This window comes from Thamnophis elegans, chromosome 2 (genome assembly GCF_009769535.1).
Source record: "Thamnophis elegans isolate rThaEle1 chromosome 2, rThaEle1.pri, whole genome shotgun sequence".
Classification (NCBI taxonomy): Eukaryota; Metazoa; Chordata; class Lepidosauria; order Squamata; family Colubridae; genus Thamnophis; species Thamnophis elegans.
The window spans coordinates 113,277,539-113,298,359 of NC_045542.1; the positions used below are offsets into that span (position 1 = coordinate 113,277,539).

At 35.7% G+C, this 20,821-nt stretch overlaps 1 protein-coding gene across 1 annotated transcript in view; it reads left to right on the top strand.

The window, feature by feature from the left end:
• The window catches only part of CACNA2D3 (calcium voltage-gated channel auxiliary subunit alpha2delta 3), a 594,623-nt gene that overhangs the window by 293,526 nt on the left and 280,276 nt on the right, over positions 1–20,821 (top strand). Inside the window, 7 exon segments of the mRNA XM_032208561.1 lie at positions 11,429–11,560; positions 14,628–14,636; positions 14,639–14,662; positions 14,665–14,686; positions 15,048–15,081; positions 15,083–15,164; positions 15,167–15,198. Of these exon segments, the coding sequence (XP_032064452.1) occupies positions 11,429–11,560; positions 14,628–14,636; positions 14,639–14,662; positions 14,665–14,686; positions 15,048–15,081; positions 15,083–15,164; positions 15,167–15,198 (335 nt within the window).

The window sequence follows — 20,821 nt, forward strand, 5'->3', positions numbered from 1 at the left end:
CTCCTGGCAGAATTCCTTAACCCAACAAGTTTCCACTAAATGCATCCAACTCATATAAAAATTGTGTATAGTGTTCAGAAAAATAGACTAGGCTAGGCTAGGCTAGGCTAGGCTAGGCTAGGCTAGGCTAGAATAGAATAGAATAGAATAGAATAGAATAGAATAGAATAGAATAGAATAGAATAGAATAGAATAGAAGAATAGAATAGAATAGAATTCTTTATTTGCTAAGTGTGATTGGATACACAAGAAATTTGTCTCTGGTGTATAAGTTCTCAGTCTACATACAACAAAGTAGTGTAATCATAAGATACCAAAAGGAGAAGGTAATAGAGAAGATGAGAAGGCTGGTAGTCATACAGCAATACTACATGGATAAATATTCTTAGACATAAGACAATATTGTTGTAATCAGGTGTTCAGCCAGGTGATGGCACAAGAAAAAAAAGATCTTGCTTTGTAAAATCCAGTTGCACTGTATGCTCAACTTTTTCACTTGTTATGAAGTTTGAGCGAAATAAATATTTTTTCCTGTGTTGTTTTGGTGTTTAATATATGTGCAGAAACACATATGTAAAGTAACACACACACACACACACACACACACACACACACACACACACACACACACAGAGTCTACAAATATGTAGAAGTCCAGAATGGACAGTGAATCATTCACATTTTTATAACACACTTCAGTGAAAGTGTACTGTATTCCTGCTATAGAAAAAAATTGCACATTTATGAATGCCATCTCTATCATACTGACTGAGAATATGAAAAGTTTCTGCATCATGAGCATAGCTTTCATGGTAAATAAAGAAATGTCAAGTTGCCCTTTAAACCTAAAACAAGATGGTATATTACGATTTATAACAATAATTTTATAACTTTCTGAGATTTATAGGGATGGCATTTGAAAGACTCAACAACTGGAACAAAATTCACAAAATACAATAGCTGCCACAAAAACATCTGTTGGGCTACTAATCTATATATTTTAAGGCAAATGACATCTTCATTAAATGCTTTGGGGAATGTCTTTTGGGACTAATATTGCCAGGCCTACATCCAGTTAGTGTTGTAAAAAGTGTTATGGTCTACTTTCCTCTTGTTCTTTTAGAGCATGGCTTCTTTGCTTTTATTTTACTTCTTTACTTTTAGGTGTTCTTTTGGAATATAGGTGCCATCAAAGAACAGCGTTTACTTTGATTTCTTTTGAAATGTTTGTTGGCAAAAAAGGTGGTCTAACAAATTAGCATTAATACTTAGTTTATTTATGTTTGTTTCAGAACATATCAAATTTTATGTTTTTTTCAGGTTTTCTTTTATCTTGATTTTTTTTTTTACATTTAGCATAATTCAGAGAGAGTTACATTCTAACAAAAAAAAAACGCTTCTTGGAAAGTGCATTAATCTGAGTTTATTGAAATATTTCTGTGCAGTCTGTTGTAATTATAGGTGCTTCTAAAGGGAGATTCTATATAGCTTATATAACTGTATTAAAATAACAATAACTTGTGTCTATCCCAGGTCCTTGAAAAACACTTGGTAGGTGATGAAAGTGTCAAAATCAGTCTTTTGGAAATATAGCTGACTTTGCAAGCAACCATAACAATAATAAGAAGTTTGAATAGTGGATATGGCAGTAGTAGAATAAAAAAGAAAGAACTGGTAAAATCACAAAAAAGAAAGGCATGTAAATAGAAGTAGAACAATTATGGCAAAAGAAAGCAAAGATAATAACAATAGTGATAGATTTGCTTTGGATACAATCCTAGAACAACAAATTTCAATGATTGAAGTGTTGTGTGTGAATATCATCTTTCTGTACGAGCTTCCTTCCATTTTGTGGTCAATGCAGCCCATTTGGTCATTCCATCCCAAATGATAGCAAATTCTGAGCTAGACGTATTTTCCTCTTCATTTTATTTTTATACTTGAAACAATTTTTGGGAGACTTGGAGTTTTTTCTTTGCTTTCCCTCTCTGTCCTATTTTAATTTTTCCCTAGTCCAATTACTTTACCTGATAAACTCACCCACTAACTACTAACCTTGATGGCAACAACAGCTTTACAAAGTACAACTTTCTGCCCACCAGGGATTGGCAGTCTGACTGTCAAATAGAGGAATCCATGGTTGAGTTCTATGATACTCGAGAGAGCAAGAGACCAAATAAATTGTCCGCTTCAGCACTGAACAATTGGTATGAAATCAGCCTCAAAATTCATGGTATGGTTTTGTGAAGGACTCTATCACTAGTTATTGCAATTAGTTATTCTATGGTCTTGTGGTTTAAGGCTGGCTGTACCTTCACTAGCCAACAATTCATAGAAAACCATAATACACATTTTTTCAGGTATAGAAGAAAGGAAGGTGATCCATTTTTAAAATATTAGTTTAAGCTTATCTGCATTATGAGAGCATGTGCGGTTTTTAAAAAAATATTTTACTAAAACTTTTAAAGTAAATAAAAACTAATTTGATTTAATTTCCATTTGATAATTTTCCAATACGTCCCATTATGTTAACTATTTATCTGTCATTTATTTGCTATAATATGCTTTTTGAACTGAATCCATAAAGAGGTTTTTGGATTTATATCTATTCCATATTTTCAACATAGCACATCTAATAAAATGATTTTTGAAGTCCAAATTAACTTTAATTTTATTATATCATAAATCCCATGCCATCCAAACCTCAGATCATAATCTTCTAATTGTAAAAGCCTCCTATTTCTCAGCAACATCCATTCAACAACAAGCAGAAAAATACATTTTTAAATCTGGTAAATCCAATCTTCCCTGCATTTTGCAAGAAATATATTCAACTCTCCCTTGCCATATAAACTTAGTTGTACATTTTTGCCATTTTTAAATGTTACATTCATTGTTACAGTTCCTACTGTTTGGGGAAAAAAATCAATCTTGGCAAAATGTTCATTTTTATAACAAAGATTCTTCCCAACAGTGACAATTTTAATTTATTCATCTTCATGTCTTCATCCAATTCATATTTGTCATAGTAATACTCAAATATTTAACTTTAAGATTTTCATAAATCTTAAAATCAGTTCTCAATTCTATTTGAACTTCTGGTTTTATATTTTTTTGTTAAAATCTTTGTCTTTTGGTTATTAATCTTGAAATATGGTAATGTACCAAAGTCCTTTCAGAATGCATGTTAAAAAATAGGGTTAAATTTGTATTAAATGTATCAAAATAAGTAAATTTTAACGATTAATATAGAACAGAATTAGATATTATCCTTACTCAAATGTGTTATATACATGAATCTAGATAAATTGGCACCCTCCTATCCAGACATGCTTCATCAAAATGAGCCTGATGTATCCAGCAAGGGTGACAATACCACATATGGTTGCATTTTGATGTATTAAAATTTATTCAACTACATTCATTAACAGGAATTAATAGCATGATTTTTAGACATTTCTACAATTCATTCTGGATTATCTAAACATCTGGACTTTTTATCAAGTGGTCCTGGTCATCCCAGAAAAATAACTAATTAGAATCTGATGGATGACATTTTTACTCCTCTTTTTTTTATTTCACTAGCAAACAGTAGTATTTATCAACAAGCTTATATAAATATTACTACAAGTTGTAGTTTTGTATTCAGAACATATTCAGCAAGATTATGTAAATCCTATGTTGAAATAAAGAATAAAACTCTAGTTAGTTATTCTAGAGCAATAGAACTCAGAGGAAAACTATTCACAACTGCATGTCTTCTTATAATTAATTTTATTATTGTTAGTATTTCTCACTGTCAGCTCTGTATTGGAATTATGGGAAAATATGACAAGCATTATTGGAGAGTATTAGGCTGAAGAAAATTGAATCCTAATATGATTACAAATATTGGTACAATCATAGGATGCTTTAATTACAAGGGAAAATTTATTTTCTAAAGAGCTATTAAGACTGATAAAATATGAAATATAGCAGTCATTTTGACATCTTAATTTGTTTCCTATGAAAATGATCCTACAGTGATTTTGCTCTTGAATATTGATTTCTAAGTGCCATTTGCCATGTTGTGTAAGTAAAAGTTCACCGGGGAAAATGCCTTATGCATTTACTCTTGAGAGAAACACAAATATACCAAGAATCTCTTAAGTGTGCTCCTCTCTATCTTCTTTGCCAATGCACTAATGCAAATCCTTCCTGCATTGCAGATTTTGAAAACAGAATGATTTTAGGGCGGATTCTATTTGGACTAGACGTTTGCAGGAGAAATGATAGCATTGAGTGGTAATTGTAACAAAGAATTATTTTTTGTCCAGTTTTGTCTTCTTTCTTAAAACCTCTTTTTAAAAAATTCATAACATTCTGAATTTGGTGAAGTATATATTCTGTATATATTTTGTTTTTGTGTTCAAATGCTTACACGTTTCATAAGATACGTTAAGACTCGCCTGATAAAGCCAAGTCTCACAGGAAGATTTTCAGAAGTCAAAAAAGATATGCTTGGAATTTTGCCTGCAGAAGAAGCTTGGAGAAATAAATGCAAAAAGGGAGACATGCCTGAATTGGATTCATAGGATTCTATGACAATTTCAGGCAAAACGGAAAATGTGTCAATGAATAATCTGGAACACAAGATACCATTGCATTATGAATCCATATATTCATACATATAAACCTACTCAACACACTGTTTCCTTTCAGCATAATCCTTCAGGGTATTGAAATTCACATATTCTGGATAGACAATTTGGGAAGGGGATGGGAGAGCACTCCCCCATTGTACACTGTACATCTGTAAAACACTAAATGTCATTAGTGGCACGTTGATAATTTGCTATTTAGGATTGCTTGCTTTCTACAATTTTGCACTTGCACTTTCTGTAAAAATATTTACCTGTACTGGAGTATTTCATCCCTGCCAGTACATATGACAGTTGTTTATTATGAAGAACAAGTGGATCAATTTTCAAGCAGAGAAATATCAACTAGGGACCATGTACATTGGGAGCCCTATATCACATCATGCACATTTTTAGATACTATTTCCCTTAGACTCATTTTATTTCACTATGGCCTAGATTTGTCCTTCTCGAAGAATAGGCTTATTTACATAAATTTAGCCTATTTTAAAATTACCATCTTTTCTAATGATGAGAATAGAACTGTCATGCACAGTACTGCCAACCATATCCATGTTAAGACTTTTTGAGTGCTTTGAAGTCAGACAACTTTTTCCTTAGGGCTAAGAAAAAGTGACTGCCCAAAAGTTACACAGCTGGCTTTGTGTTTAAGACAGGACTAAAATTACAGTCTCATGATTTGTAGTCTGGTGCTTTTAACTATCACACCAGACTCTCAAGGTGTTATTATTGAATATCATAATAAGTTCTGTAATAATTTTACAAACCATGAACTTTACAATTACCTTCATATAAAAAAAACGTAATTGTTTTAACTTGTTTGTTTTGGCAGCCTAGCACCACAGGGAACAATGATAATATCACAATGTCACCTAAAGAAAAAATAGGAGAGGAAAAACCATTTCCTCGTGAGTTTTAGAAGAATGTTGCTACATCATTTTTTTTTCTTTCGTGACCATTTTGACATGAATGGGGAAATCACCTGATGAAAACAACAGAATCAAATAAATCACATAATGGTGAACAGAAGTTAAGAGAAGTGCAGTCCAGCTGCAAATTGTAGTAAAGACCATACCTTATTGGTGGGAAATATTAAGTTTAAATTTAGAAAAATAATGGGAGAAAAAGTGTGCTAGCAAGATTTGACCTGGAGAAGATTCGATCAAAACATAACAGTTGTGTAAGGAATAGATTCCATATGCTCACATATATGAAAAAGATACTGAGGAGCTATGAGAAGAGATAAGAGAGTGAAAAATGTTTAAGCCATAAGCTTCAACTCCCTGCTCCATGCAAACATTCAAATTAAAATATCCCTGATATATATCTATATCCATTAGAAAGGGAAGCCATAAATTCCCTGAGCAGTTAGCGCCATTATCATAATTCTTCTACTGTTAAAAAATCATTCCTAATATTCAGTCAAAATCTCTTTGCCCATAACTAAAACCCATTGTAATAAAGCTTGTACTTTGGAACAATGAGTATCCAAAAGGGAAAAAAACATGTTGAACTTTTTCACCTGAATCCTGTTACATAAATTGAGAAATTATATCTTAAAACCCATTCGGTCTTTTCATTACTAAGAAACGTTTCGTTTCTTAAGATAGGTCTTAGTTTCTAGTTCCCTCATCAACTTCATTGCTTTTTTTTCTGAAGCATTTTGGTAAAACTGCCCTTGATCAAAAAAAGTTTTAAGCGTAGTTTCCAGTATACTCTGGGTAATGTTTGAAAATATAGAAAAAAATGAAACTATATCCCATAATTAGAAAGGACTGTCCTTAGAAAACAAAATAATGTTTGTGCACAGACAACTAACCTGAACTGAGACTCCATTATTTAAATTATTTTGTTTTCACACACTGCCTTTTTTAATTTTGTAAAGTTGCAAATATTAGAGGGATAGAATCAAGATCACATAGCAATAGCAATAGCAGTTAGACTTATATACCGCTTCATAGGGCTTTCAGCCCTCTCTAAGTGGTTTACAGAGTCGCATATTGCCCCAACAACATCCGGGTTCTCATTTTACCCACCTCGGAAGGATGGAAGGCTGAGTCACCCCTGAGCCGGTGAGATTTGAATAGCTGAACTGCAGAACTGCAGTCAGCTGAAGTAGCCTGCAGTGCTGCATTTAACCACTGCGCCACCTCGGCTTAATGCCACTTTATAATGCCTTGGTAAGGCCACACTTGGAATAATGCATTCAGTTTTGGTTGCCACAAAGAAGAGGGAGTCAAACTATTCTCCAAGGCACCTGAGGGTAGAACAAGAAGCAATGGGTGGAAACTAATCAAGGAGCGAACTTAGAAACTGAGGAGAAATTTTCTGACAGTTAGACAATTATCAGTGTAACAGCTTGCCTCCAGAGGTTGTGAATGCCCCAACACTGGAAGTCTTAAGAAGATGTTGGATAGCCATTTGTCTGAAACAGTATAGGGTTTCCTGCCTAAGCAGGGAGTTGGACTAGAAGACCTCCAAGGTCCTTCCAACTCTGTATTGTATTGTATTATCTGTTAGAAGTAATTTCATTCTGAACATTTTTCCAGTTGCTTTATTTCAGACTAAGTTCAACATTTCCTCATTTCTTTCACCTTCGCTTCTGAGAGCCTAGAATATTTATGACAGATCTTTAATTGCTACATGCCTTGGACTATTCTTTGGGAATTTTAGTTCAGATTCCTGTCAGTGTACCTGTTTGTCCACAACTCCTGTTTCATTAAATATCAATAATACAGCAACCAACATAGCAGGGAAACAATTCTAATTTTTATTTGAAAGGTGGTTGTGGGGAAATCTCTCTGGAAAATGAACTCATGATCACTTTTAAGTAAAACTAAAGTTAATAAGTCTAGAATATAACAAAAGGAAGGATGAGGATAGTTTTTTTTCTTTTTCAGTGCTTGCCCCTTTTCTAATAATTTAAAGTTAACAGAGTTGGAAGGGGCCTTGGAGGTCATTAGTCCAACCCCATGCTTATGCAGGAGACCTATACTAGGGATTTGAACCCCGAACTGCAGATCTTTCTGATTGACAAGCTCAGCGTCTTAGCCACTGAGCCACCATTTTTAGTTTACAAAGTAAAGATACTTTTTCAAATGTATTTTATAGAAGAAATTTATAACAAGGACAATCAAATCCTTAAACATATTTTTCAATAATTCTTTGAGGGATTTTACATCTAGGAGATTTTGCTATCTAAGCACAACACAGTACAACTAAAGACGATTTGTTAATCAGTCATAATTAAATTCACAACAAGGTTAAAATGCACTCCATATTCTAAACCAGAAAATATTAACATTAAGCATTATTAAATATTTTTAGGCATTCAGGCTCCATTAAAAGGGAAGGCATATTATGAGGCTTAATGTTTTCAAGGGACATAGATATTGGCATTGCCCATATCCAGTGTGAAGATGGATCTTGTGTGTACAAGTTGAATTTGGCATGGTTAGACTAAGTCTGTTCTCTTTCTGTTTATTAAATTTATAGGCCGCCAAATCCCGGAGGACTCCGGACGGCTTACAGAAATAAAATATTAAGGAAGATTAAAAACAAATAAAACACAGCAAATTTAAAAGGAACACAACATGGACCCATTCAAAGTGGGGCTGGACCTCAATTCTGAAAAGCTATCAAAACTGAAAAGTTTTGATAGCTTTTCAGAAGGCCATGAGAGTGGGTAGGGTCCGGATCTCAGGGGGTAGCTCATTCCATAGGGCCGGAGCAGCAACAGAGAAGGCCCTACTCCGAGGTGTCGCCAGCCAGCATTGTCCAGCTGATGGCACCTGGAGAAGTTCCATCCTGTGCGATCTTATCGCTCTTAGGGAGGTGTGCGGCAGAAGACGGTCTCGTAGATATCCGGGTCCTAGGCCATGTAGGGCTTTAAAGGCCAGCACCTTGAATCGTGCTCGGAGACCAATAGGAAGCCAGTGCAGCTCGTGAAGGATAGGTGTAGTGTGGGTGTACCTAGGTATACCCAGTATTGCTCGCGCGGCTGCATTCTGGACTAATTGTAGTCTCCGAACACTTTTCAGGGACAGCCCCATGTAGAGCACTTACAGTAAGTCAAGTTGAGCCTGTTTAGCTGAGGTCATAAAAGTCATGATTATGTCCAGCTGAAATTTTCTTTATTGTTATGGCTGTAGAAGAATGGAGGCAGCTAAAACTGTAGATAGTTGAGTATCTCTTCCATGTGTCAGTGATAATATTTTTTAAAAGCCCTTGCCTATTTATATTCAATAACTTACGAGCAGTTGGGGAGGTAAAACTGTGTGTTGGGGATTCATTTTGTGAGTTTGCACATATTTTCTAACAGAAGGATAAAGGAAAATATACAACAATTCTCAGCATGTAGAGGTTTGGAACTCGTCTTTCTCCATGTTTTATTTGGCAGTAGACCAGTGGTCACAGTAGCTCTTCCTGGCCTTTGCATCAACCAGAACAGTGCCATACTGTTCAGTTCTTGGCACAGGATTTTAGCTACTCTGAAAATGAAGAGCAGAAAGATTAGCTCCTAACTGTAGAACATCTGGAATTGTTGTTCATGTATCAAATATCTGCTTCCAGTGCTGGGAACATATGTGGGAAGATAGATACATGAACTGTGTATATGAAAATGTCATTTGTGCATAAGATTAGAAATTTGGCAGTTGTGCCTCCGACAGTAAACATCAATAGTTTTTTTCTTCTTCTTTAACTTCCAAATTAATGATACATACTGTATCCTGTTAACCATGTTGGAAATTATGGGGATCAGTTTGTTTTGAGTCAGAACTATGGTTTGGACCCATGTAGGATTCTGCCTTGATGTCTCACATATTGGCAGCTTCAAATTTTCTGTCCTCTCTAAAGGCACTTCTCTGAAAGAGAATGTTTCCTGATAGTCTTTAAGTGCAACTTGTGCTTGATATATAAATATTTAGATGAAAGTTAGATGAAAGTTTAGTTCAAAGGCAGGGAGCTGAGACATTTCATTGTGCCCTCATCCCCAGTGTTTCCTTGGTGAATGTTCTCATACAAAACAATTCACCTCTTTCCACTTCATTAAAATGATCTCACCAAACTTAAGTAATTTGAAACTAGCCATTAGTTTACAAGTCAATGAAGCTGCTGCATCAAATGATGGGGCACATTTCTCTGCTCCACATCACAGGTGGTATTCAGTGATTCAGATGAACTGGTAGCTCCAACAATCAGTTGGCCCCACCCACCTGCCCCTATCCTGCCCTTTATTTCCTGCTTTCTAGCTCATCTCAATCGCACAATACAGCTGATTTGTGCCCCCCTCGCTGTTCTACTTACTGTTGCTGATGTGGAAGGTAAGCAGCTGAGCTTCTGAATGCTCCATTTTCAGTACTGCGTGTAAGCGCTTTAGGCGCACATGCATGAAGCACATGTGTGCCAGAGGTGGTTGCTCCCACTTTGGCCCGGATCGGACGAACTGGTAGTGGTGGTGGTAGGAGGCTCACGTGCCCGGATGCATCTGCACACGCATAAGCGTGCACATGCACACAAGCAAACCAGTAGTAAAAAATATGGAAACCCACCCCTGGTGTGCACGCATAAAGCGTGCACTCACTGAACCAGTTGTTAAACCGGCAGCATCTCACCACTGCTCCACGTGTTAATATTAAGGATTACCTCTGGTACAGAAGAGAATCATGTTTCTTCTGTGCTTATAACACAGAAAATTAAATTGCCAGTTGATCCATTGTAGCAGTGTAGGGTTGTAAGAATATTGTAACTCCATGGGCAACCAAAATTCTATGCATCTGAGGCCTCTTTCATGTATTTGTTTGAGAAGATAAAGCTAGAATGAATGAACTGGTAATGAAAGTCCTGAAATATCGATGTCATGGGATTTATGTCAAGATGGTATTGCCACAAGACAAGGGCATTCTAGGCATTGTGTGGTCATGAATATGCTCTTATCTCAATAAGTGTGCAGGAAGTTTTTTAGAAAAGGAAAAAAGAAATGCTCCAGCCAACTCATTCTTTTAGTGAAGTAACTCCAGTTCCATTGCAATCCTCAGTCCTTATAAATTATTTTAAGGAAAAGACATTTCTGTTGGGATTCATCCCTTCATGAATTTCAGTGGAGAGTAGTACTGAAATTTGCTTCCAATTGAAATTTTTCCAGGGTAAAATTCCTTTTGCTGATGGAGTTAGCAACTAATAAATAGAAGTAATAAGGTAACTCTCCTTCTAGTAAAGTTATATTTCTTCTTTTTATTCATTCCAGTAAAATCTCTGAATGGTTTACAAGGAAATCAAAATACTGTATGTACACATACACAATGGCAATTTCAGAGCATTTACACACAAACAATTTAATGACATCATTCAGTCATTGCTAAATGAAGAGTCTTCATATCATCGCAACAATGCCAAGGTCACAAATAACCAGTAAAGTAATGCTCTCAATAAAAGTGTGAATAGAATGACAAAAATTGGAAGGCAATAGTCAAAACCATGAAATGAAAAATCTTTCCAGAAGGTGAAGGGGAAGAGATGGATTCAGAGAACTCCCTCAAAAGAAATACTCATTGCATTCATGCTGAAGAAGACTTTTCTTTTGGGTTTTGGTATCATTTGAAATCTAATCAACCAATTTCATTGTATACAAACAATTTTGTTGTATACATGATGTACAATGACAATAAAGGCTATATATTATACTATGACGTGCCTTACAAAATGCTTTCAGATCCTAGTTTAAAACATCTAATGTCCAGAACTAACTTACACTAGAACTTCTTTTTATTTTTATTTTCTTTTTTCAGATCCTGCAATTGTGAATGGAGTTTACTGGTCTGAATCATTAAACAAAGTGTTTGTTGACAACTTTGGCCATGACCCTTCCCTTATATGGCAATACTTTGGAAGTGCAAAGGGATTTTTCAGGCAGTATCCAGGTAAGACAAAATACATGTGCTTCTTTTTGTCCTACTTTTTCATGTAGTACATGCATTTATTTGCTGTTAATAGAGTAGCAGCAGTCAGTTACTAATGGCATAGGGCAATATAGGCAGCATTGGTGGAAGTACCGTATTTTTCAGAGTACAAGATACACTTCCCCAGCTTAAAAGAGGCTGAAAATTTGGGTGCATCTTACACTCCGAATGTAACCCCACCCCCCATCAGCCCCCGCCCTTCAGCTTCCATGCATTTTCTTCCTGGCTGCAGATATTGCCACAGACAATGGTTTGCGTTTTTGGACTCCACACTTCATGTTTACAGCCTACAAACACTCTGTTTGAGAGCCGTTGAAGGTTGCACATCGCCACTCATCGCCCCCTCCGCACATCATGTTTTCAGCTTCTGCACATGAGGTTTTATGCCTCTGCACACACCATTTTTGGCCTCTGCATGTCTCATTTTTGGCCGGAGATCGTGCACGCTCACAACCAATGAAGTAATGTGCTGAAGCTGACCAGGCTAAGGATGCTAGCCAGATGAATGGTAGCCAGAGGCAGACTTTTTTTTTTGCAGTTAGACTTATATACCGCTTCATAGGGCTTTCAGCCTTCTCGAAGCGGTTTACAAAGTCAGCATATCGCCACCACAGTCTGGGTCCTCATTTCACCCACCTCGGAAGGATGGAAGGCTGAGTCAATCTTGAGCCGGTGAGATTAGAACCGCTGAACTGCAGATAACAGTCAGCTGAAGTGGCCTGCAGTACTGCACCCTAACCACTGCACCACCTCGGCTCTCCCGAGTTGGAGATTCCTCCCCCCCCCAAAAAAAAAATTTCCTCCACAAATACTAAGGTGCGTCTTATACTCCGGAGTGTCTTATTTTCCTAAAAATATGGTATTTCACCATCATAATAAATCAGTTCTGTTTGGAAAAGAGTGAAAAACACAACCTCAACAAGTGAATGAGTTTTAATATCAGTCTTTCAGTGGCCCTTTTTTTTTGTTTCTTTTACTACCAAGTCTGTCTGAAAACAGCAAACTTCCTTATTTTTCTTGGTGGAAACAGCTGAAACCCTTAGGACAGATCCCCTGCTGTAACAGTATTTGAATGTTTAATAGAAAGGAAGTTTTAATTTTGCTTATGAGTTTAGAAAACATGACTTAAGGCTGCAATAGTGCTGACTCCACAGCTGTGACAATAAAACCTCATAACTAAAAATAATATTTTAAATGGAGGATTTTAGAAGGGCTTAACTGTTTCCTCATTTTTGTACATAATCTTAAATGTTACCATGCCATTTCTTCTCTGATGCCAAATAATGATTTTGCTAAGTAGCTAAATATGTCAGATTCCCCCTTTTGCTGATTTCTGCTGGAAGCTTTGGCAGCCTAAGGATACTGTATATGGGTAGAAGAATTCTGTCCATGGATAGCTTGACTGTAACTTTTACCTCCTCTTATTTCTAGTAGTAAATTTAAAGGAAGGAATGTCATAAATTAAGGCCATATTAGTAAAATATTGTTTTGCTTTTATTCAGAATATTATACTGTATGTCCTGTGAATACCTAGGTTTATTGGAATGGGAGCCTAACATTTTAAGTTGAAAATGTGAACAATCATTGTATTTTAGCACAATCACTAATACACTATTGCAGTTTAATTAGCCTTTTTCATCATTTAAGGTGAACAAATGAAATAAATAGATAAAATACTATGCATGTTGAAATACCATATAAATATAGTATAAAGAATAATTTATTAGCAATGGAAATGATCCAGTCAAAGATAAAAATTTCATATGATTGATGCTCCCAGGCTAGCTTTCTTAGGATAAAGCATTGAATTCTCCTTGCATCATAGCTAGAAAAAATATTTTGATTCTTATCTTATTTTAAATTTTGATTAAAAGTACAGTAATCAACTATACAATGAGAATAAAGAAAAATTTAAGAATAAAAAAAATCAGAAAGGAAATAGCACACAAAAAAATTCTCACATGATTTCTGAATATAATTTTATGGAATGATATAACATTTTAAATGTATGCATTCATTATTGTTGTCCCAAAGAAAGACCTTTGTATACATGGTGATACTCTATTATGAATTGTGTGATTATTAATTGAAGCTTAAATGTGAATAAAATAGTCTTTAAATAATATTTTAGACCTTTATTTAAATAATATTTTAAACTTTTTTTAAAAAAATAATTTTTCAACAAATAATGTTTCTTACACCTTTAAACAATATTGATCTAGCGTACTTTTCACAATGGTACAGTACAATGGTGAGATTCACTTACCTTCGCTATTGGTTCGCAAATGTGAGCACACTTGAACTTGCGCTTATTACACTTGCACGCGCCACATTCTGCTCATGCACACTTCCTTCTGCACATGCGCAGAAGGTCGTGCATTACATCATGGTAGGTGGGAGGAGCTACCAGCAGCAGCCACTACCACTTCGCCCAAACCGGTAATAAGACCGCAGAATACCACCACTGGTAGAGTAACTGTAACAGCTGATAAGAATAATGATTGATTTGTATTGTGTTATTTTCTAGCTCCCTTAATGGACAGTAAAGCTATAACAGCATTAATTATTAAAGTCTGTTGTGTATTTGTTTTGTTAGAAATTTTTGACCAATATCAAAATTGTTATTGCGCAGACATAATATACTAGGTATTGATTTTGTTGTCCTGGCTTTTCCAGTTGTTTTAAGATGGAATAATGCTTTTGATTTACTCCAATTAATTTATATATAGTTCTTCTAAAACGGATACATATCTATTTGTAAACAATGGGTGGGTGGATGAAAGGAGAGAAATTCCTCTCTCTTGGGCAAGAGCCCTAGGAGGATTTAAGCAATCTTAGAAACATTAGTATCAGAGCTTGTTGGAGAAGAATGGAAAGACAGCTCTGGTGATTAAGATTAAATATTTTTAAAACAACAGGGTTTACTTTCAATTGGGCTTGCCAACTGGTCAATACATTAAAAAAACAATTTCAAGGAAGAAAAACATACATTGGAGTTTTAATGGCGTAATATTGTTTTCCACTCCAGGAATTAAATGGAGCCGGATGAAAATGGAGTCATTGCATTGACTGCAGAAATCGAAAATGGTAGGTCATGATTATAAATTTCAGAAAAATAAGCTGATAGAAACGGCCACTGTATATACTTGTTCAAGCTGTGGCCCTGCACTGGAATGGCACAAGTAGTGAAAGGGAGGGAGTCAGTGGCACTTGTGTTCTGGGCAAAAGAAAAAAAAGTGAGTAATCTCCTGGTAGGTGGATCTTGACAAACAGGCATGGCTGACTTGTAACAGGAGAAAGGTTGCTCACATAGACTCCTCCCTTCCTTCCATGCAGGGATGCCTTTCCTAATTTCCTAATGTCCTTTATTGGTTAGCAGTGGCCCTGAATGTGGATCCCAATGAATCTATTTACATTCTTCCCTATTCCTCTTCCTCCTCTCATCCAGGTATATTCAGGCAGCCACGTCTCCTAAAGATGTTTGTCATTTTAGTTGATGTTAGTGGCAGCATGAAAGGACTTCGCTTAACTATTGCAAAACAAACAGTATCTTCCATTTGGGATACCCTGGAGATGATGACTTTTTTAATATAATTGCTGTGAGTATCTCTATCTTCCTTTTCTTATTAAGCTGTTCTTTTATCATTGATGTTGTTCTGGGGTTCTTTGTACACACACACACAAGCACATCCTTGAAGATGTTATATTCAAGATAGCTTTTAACATTGGCACAATGATAGTTTTCACCAAAACAATAATTAAAAGGTTTAATATACAACAGGCAATTTATATATATATCAAAATATTTCAGAGTTGGAGGAATAAATATGTGATTGCCTGGAGCTTAACATATAAATAAAGTAATATCTTAGCAAATTTAATTCAACAAGGAAACACTAGATACAAACATTATTTATTAGTCCAAAGCTGGCAAATTATTGTGAGTCTCTTGTGTCAAAGCAAAAACCAGATCTTCTGTATGATAGTGATCAAAGGCAGTTTGAGCATACATATCCACTAGTGGAAGACCTTAACTACAGAAAAGTGAATTGCTTTACATCTTGATAATCATGAAAAGGGAACCAGGGATCTTTCATAATATGAAATCACTACAGATAAGAGTTCTAGAAAGAAACACAACACTATAGCATTGTATATTAATTGAATAAAGGTCCTAACTGTTATTCTAACAGACCAACTCTGCACTTAAAACCAGGAAGCAATAAGGAGTAATATAAATCCTTGTGTGAATTCTACTGTAAATTAGTGATTAACAGGTACAGATTGGCCCAATAATAAACATTCCAGTTTAAGGATAGTACATGAGAGGTACAAGGAATATCTCTGCTCTTAAACAAACATTTACAGAACACTACCTTCCTACGTTCCTGAACAGTTAACCTTATAATAATGCCTTGGAAACGTGTTCTGTGGATAGTCAAGTATTCTAAGGATCCAATGCCATCTCTAAGGTGAAAGGCAAGGTTCAGTGCCTCTCTGAGTGATGAGGCTTTCAAAATTGTTGCAGGCTCAAAGTAGGCAAGGTCAGAAGGAATCATTTATGAGAATCCTCACCTGAGGTGATGCAGTTCCACTTCCATCAGTACTTGGTCACCGAGGACCGAGAAAGGTCGAAGTAAGAATGAACATCAATATGCTCCAAGGCTAGAATCTTAGTTCAGTTTATAAGGGTGATCTTACCCTTATATTTAATATTTAGGATTGCTGAGAAACAATTATAAAAAATTTTTTTAAAGCAACATATTTTCATAATAGTTTTTTGAAATATTTGTTGGAATGGAAGCTTTATTAAATAAGTTTAATTCTTGGTCCCTAGTGACACATTTTCTTAATAATATGTTTCTACAATCTTAAATAGATTTGGTACATTGCTATGTATGGAAGATCTTAGAATCCAAATATTTAGAGATAGTAATCTGTTAAATATATATTATTGCTCTATAATTACTGGAAATTTGCTTTCAGATGCCTGTAGAACACACCTACTTTCAGACAGGAAACATTAAAATTAATGTCATATATCATCATAGTGCCTTTATTCATCTATAGTTAATAATTATATTTTATTAGTGGAAGTCACAACCTAGAAAATCACAATATGTCTGAAATAAATTTCTCAATCCCCCGCATCCAGTTTTGGTTCTAACAATAGCCTATTAATTGTCTGTGAATTCAGATTGACAAACAATTTTCAATTTCTGTCATAGGCTATCACTGAAATCCATTTGCAAGCTGGTTTCCAGTTCTTTTGTGTTCAGTCATAAAGTAATCACATGTTGTTAGATAGACATCAGTTCAAACATAATCTTCATTTAAGAAAGCCATGGTTGTTTACCCTAAACTAGTTACTTGCTACATATGCCTTAATAATATATAATATAAATTAATAATAATAATATAAAGGTGCTCCCATCCAAAACTTCTGGGGGTTTTATCCGACCAACTTAGATGGTTATACACATAGCCAAATTAATTAGAAGCAAAAACTGTAGTGAAAGATTTATTATTTAATAGTGCATGGAAGACATTTTGCACATCTGTATAGGGACAGTCTAGACAAAGGTGTGGTGTGGGTTTGGACACAAATCTTGGTTTTATGGAATTGATGCATCATTTCTGTGAGGAAATTGGGAACAGCAACTTTGTCACCATTCAACACTGCGTAAAGTGTAAACGCCACATGTTTGCATTTGTGGCAGCAGTTTGCAGTAGTCCCAGTTACCTCTATGAGAAAAACCCTGCCCAGTTGAATGGCATGTAGTCACATAATTGCCATTTGAGCTTCCTGTTTTCCATTGACTGGCAGGATAATGAATTGCAAGCCAGCTGCCAAGTGCCCAAATTGTGATTACATGACCATGGGCACATTGCAGTGGCTGTATTTACCCATTGTAAACACCGATGTTCAGCACCATTGTAACTCCGAATAGTCACTGAACGAGTGGTCTTTCAACAAGGATTACTTGTATATATGCATCATACATTTGTTTATTACTCTCCCGGTGGAGATTTTTATGTCACATTTCTGAGAGCTGAAACAGATACAGATTTCTATAATCTATATACTGTAATGCTAAAATTCTCGTTGTCATGCCCTTTAATTGGATGAAACATGCTCATATGGCAACATTTTTTGAACCAAAGAACCTTAAGTGGTCTAACCTCAGGAGTGGTCAACTGGCTGCCCATGGGTTGGATGCATCAAAGACAGGCCACACCCACAAATTGGAAAAACGTCACAAAATGTCACTTGACAGCAATGTGACACTGCGAGTTTAACACCCATGAACTAACTGGAATATGTCCAAAATCTGGGCCCCATGATTCCTAAGGAAATAAAATTTGGGAAAGTTGTTCTTGTTTCAGTATTACTGGCTGCTAATATGCTTTTGCTGTGGTCACGTGATCTTCATTTTCAACATTTTGTGATAATTCCCAGCCTAATCTTGCAATCTTATTCCCTCCCCCAGTTAGCAGCAGCCATTTACTTGTCTCATGAAAAGGAAGGGAAGGAAGGACGAAATCCCTGCATGTTTTTCCTGGACCATGGCACTCCCCACATTCTCCTCAACCTGTGTCACTTCACTGCATGTCCTTCTCCAACCCATACCCATGTGCCTTCCTTGACCATTGCAATATCTCTTGTGTATCCCTACACATCTTGCCTGATCTGTGCTACTCCTGCAGGCCTTCCCTGTGGCATCTCTTTCATTTCCACATGCACCCTCCCTGACACTCACCACAGTCATGCACCATCCTGACCGGCATGGCACCTTTGTGACCAGGCCACTCTCCTAGCCCACTGCACTCCCCCCCCCATGTACTCTTCTTGACTCACACTGCACTTCTGCATGCACCTCTCATGCAGCCCCAGGCCTCCTTCCCAACCTGTGCTGCTCACCATGTGATCCCTCTGGCCTCTTACAATTTGTACATATAAAATAAAAGGAACAGCAAGATTAAACATGAAATAATTAAATAATGATAGATAATATAAATGTGTATTACTATTAGAAATATATGTTGGTTGAATGTAATAACTATGATTAATTCTACTAGTTCTATTTGTATTATAATGTATGACACCCAGGTGCCACACTGTTCACGCATTGATACATATTATCAAATAAAATTAAAAAAAAACGTGGAGGAAAAAGATGACACAATTCTTCTCATATGTGGCCAGGTCTGGTTTTGCAGACTTAAACGTAATAGTAGCCAGGTGCACACTTCTCATCTCTTTATTTATCTTGTGGCAGTTGTCCCCTCAGAATAATTTGAATTATGATCTCATAGAGATAATAGTTTTCCAGTATGTCATTAATTTAGAATAACCCAATTTATTATATTGTTTTAAAAGATTAAACATTGTTATTAAGCTCTAACTAAACACAAATATTATAAACCAAGGTAGACCAACATATTCTTCCCAACTTATGCAGTTGCCTCTCATGCACCTTCATGTACTATATCTGACCTATACCCTTGCACAACTCTCACTTCCTCCCCACCAGGGAGGGAGAAAGATGGGGAAAAAGGAAGGAAGGATTGATTGATTGATTTGGAAGTTTATTTTAAATAGAGGGTAGAAGTAGCAGTGGAAACAAGATTTATTTGCTCAGTATCTCCATGCTACTAGTCCAAAATGCAAATAGCAAAATACCTGTACCATTTCAGAAGAAAGGAAGGAAGGAAGGAAGGAAGGAAGGAAGGAAGGAAGGAAGGAAGGAAGGAAGGAAGGAAGGAAGGAAGGAAGATTTGTGATGCTTTTGCCAGTTTCCCAAAAGGAAACTCAATGGGGAAACTGGTGGAAAGTCAAAAGTTGATCCTGCTCCCACTGCAGTTTACCTAAATGTAATCATTCTCTTTCTTTAGATAAGGAAATATTTTTGAAACAATGACCCAAGAGATCACATGTTATCTAGTTATCACTAGTTTCATTAACTATAAAGTGAGATGATTGTCATTGCAAAAGGTGGTATTGAACACTATTCCAGTCCTGTAGTTAAATAGTTCCGTTGTCTTTTTGTATACTGGATTAATTTCATTTCATCTAATTTTGTTTCTTAGTAAATACATGAATAAGTTACCAAAAACTCCAGTGCGTAATATAACCATAAAAAGATAATACAACAAAAAGAGGGTGTGTCTTTCAGGGATTACTTATTGCAAAAACTATATAAAATTGATGGACTATTGTAGATGATTGCATTACCAAAGGAACTATTAAACTATGCATTTGCTTTTCTGTAGTTTAAGTTAAGTATAAGATCAGATCGGCAGTGCATGAACTGAAATGTCTGCAGTGATGAAAAAGAAATGTTTGCTTTGAAGTGAAATTCTAAGTGAAGCATTAAATTAACAATGTTATCATAAAACAGAGTGCTAATCTGCCTGGGGAAAATGTTTTTATAGAAAAAGTAGGCTATCTCTTAAGTGAACAATGATCTCAGAATTCTTCCAAATTTAATTTAAGTTTTTCATAGAAAAGATTTGAGAAGAAAATGAATGCAGAAGAAGAAAGTATATTGATTATTATTGAGTTTGTATGCAGTAAATGATTGTTTGCTGCCCAGAGTCCACTTGCTCAAGGCAGACCAACTCTAAGACATTGAACAAACAATCAAACAAATAAATGAAGTAAAATAAATAATATGAAGAACTCTTGAGAGGCATAGTCTTACCTCAGCTGAGAATGATTTGTAGGATTCATTTAAGTTTCTAGGCAAGGGTTGCCAAGCTTAAAAGAAGGGGTATGAATTGTCATCTTATTTCAGGAAGGAATGACTAGAGAATGGTTATAATCATTAATGATACATTCCTGACAGAGAGAAGGTTTCTAATCAATTCTTGGTACATCTAAAAAATATTTGAGTCCTTCATGAAATGTGTAAACTAGCCACTAGGCCAGGGTATAAACAATACTGTATGTGAAACTGATAGCTTGAGGGACACACAGTTGTGACAAAGAGAAAAGGACTTTATTGCAAGGAGAAAACCGATACTGGAACGCTCTCCTTTCATCTTTGAAATTGCTTCTGCATTGAACACCACAAGGAAGGGGACATGTTATGAGTTGAACATGGAACAGCAACAAGGTACATTAGAAAAATATCCTTGAAGTGAAGATAGGAAGGAAAGGAAGGAAGGACAGACAATGCCACATGATGAGAAGAAAATGTAGTTTTAAGTAATTTTAAT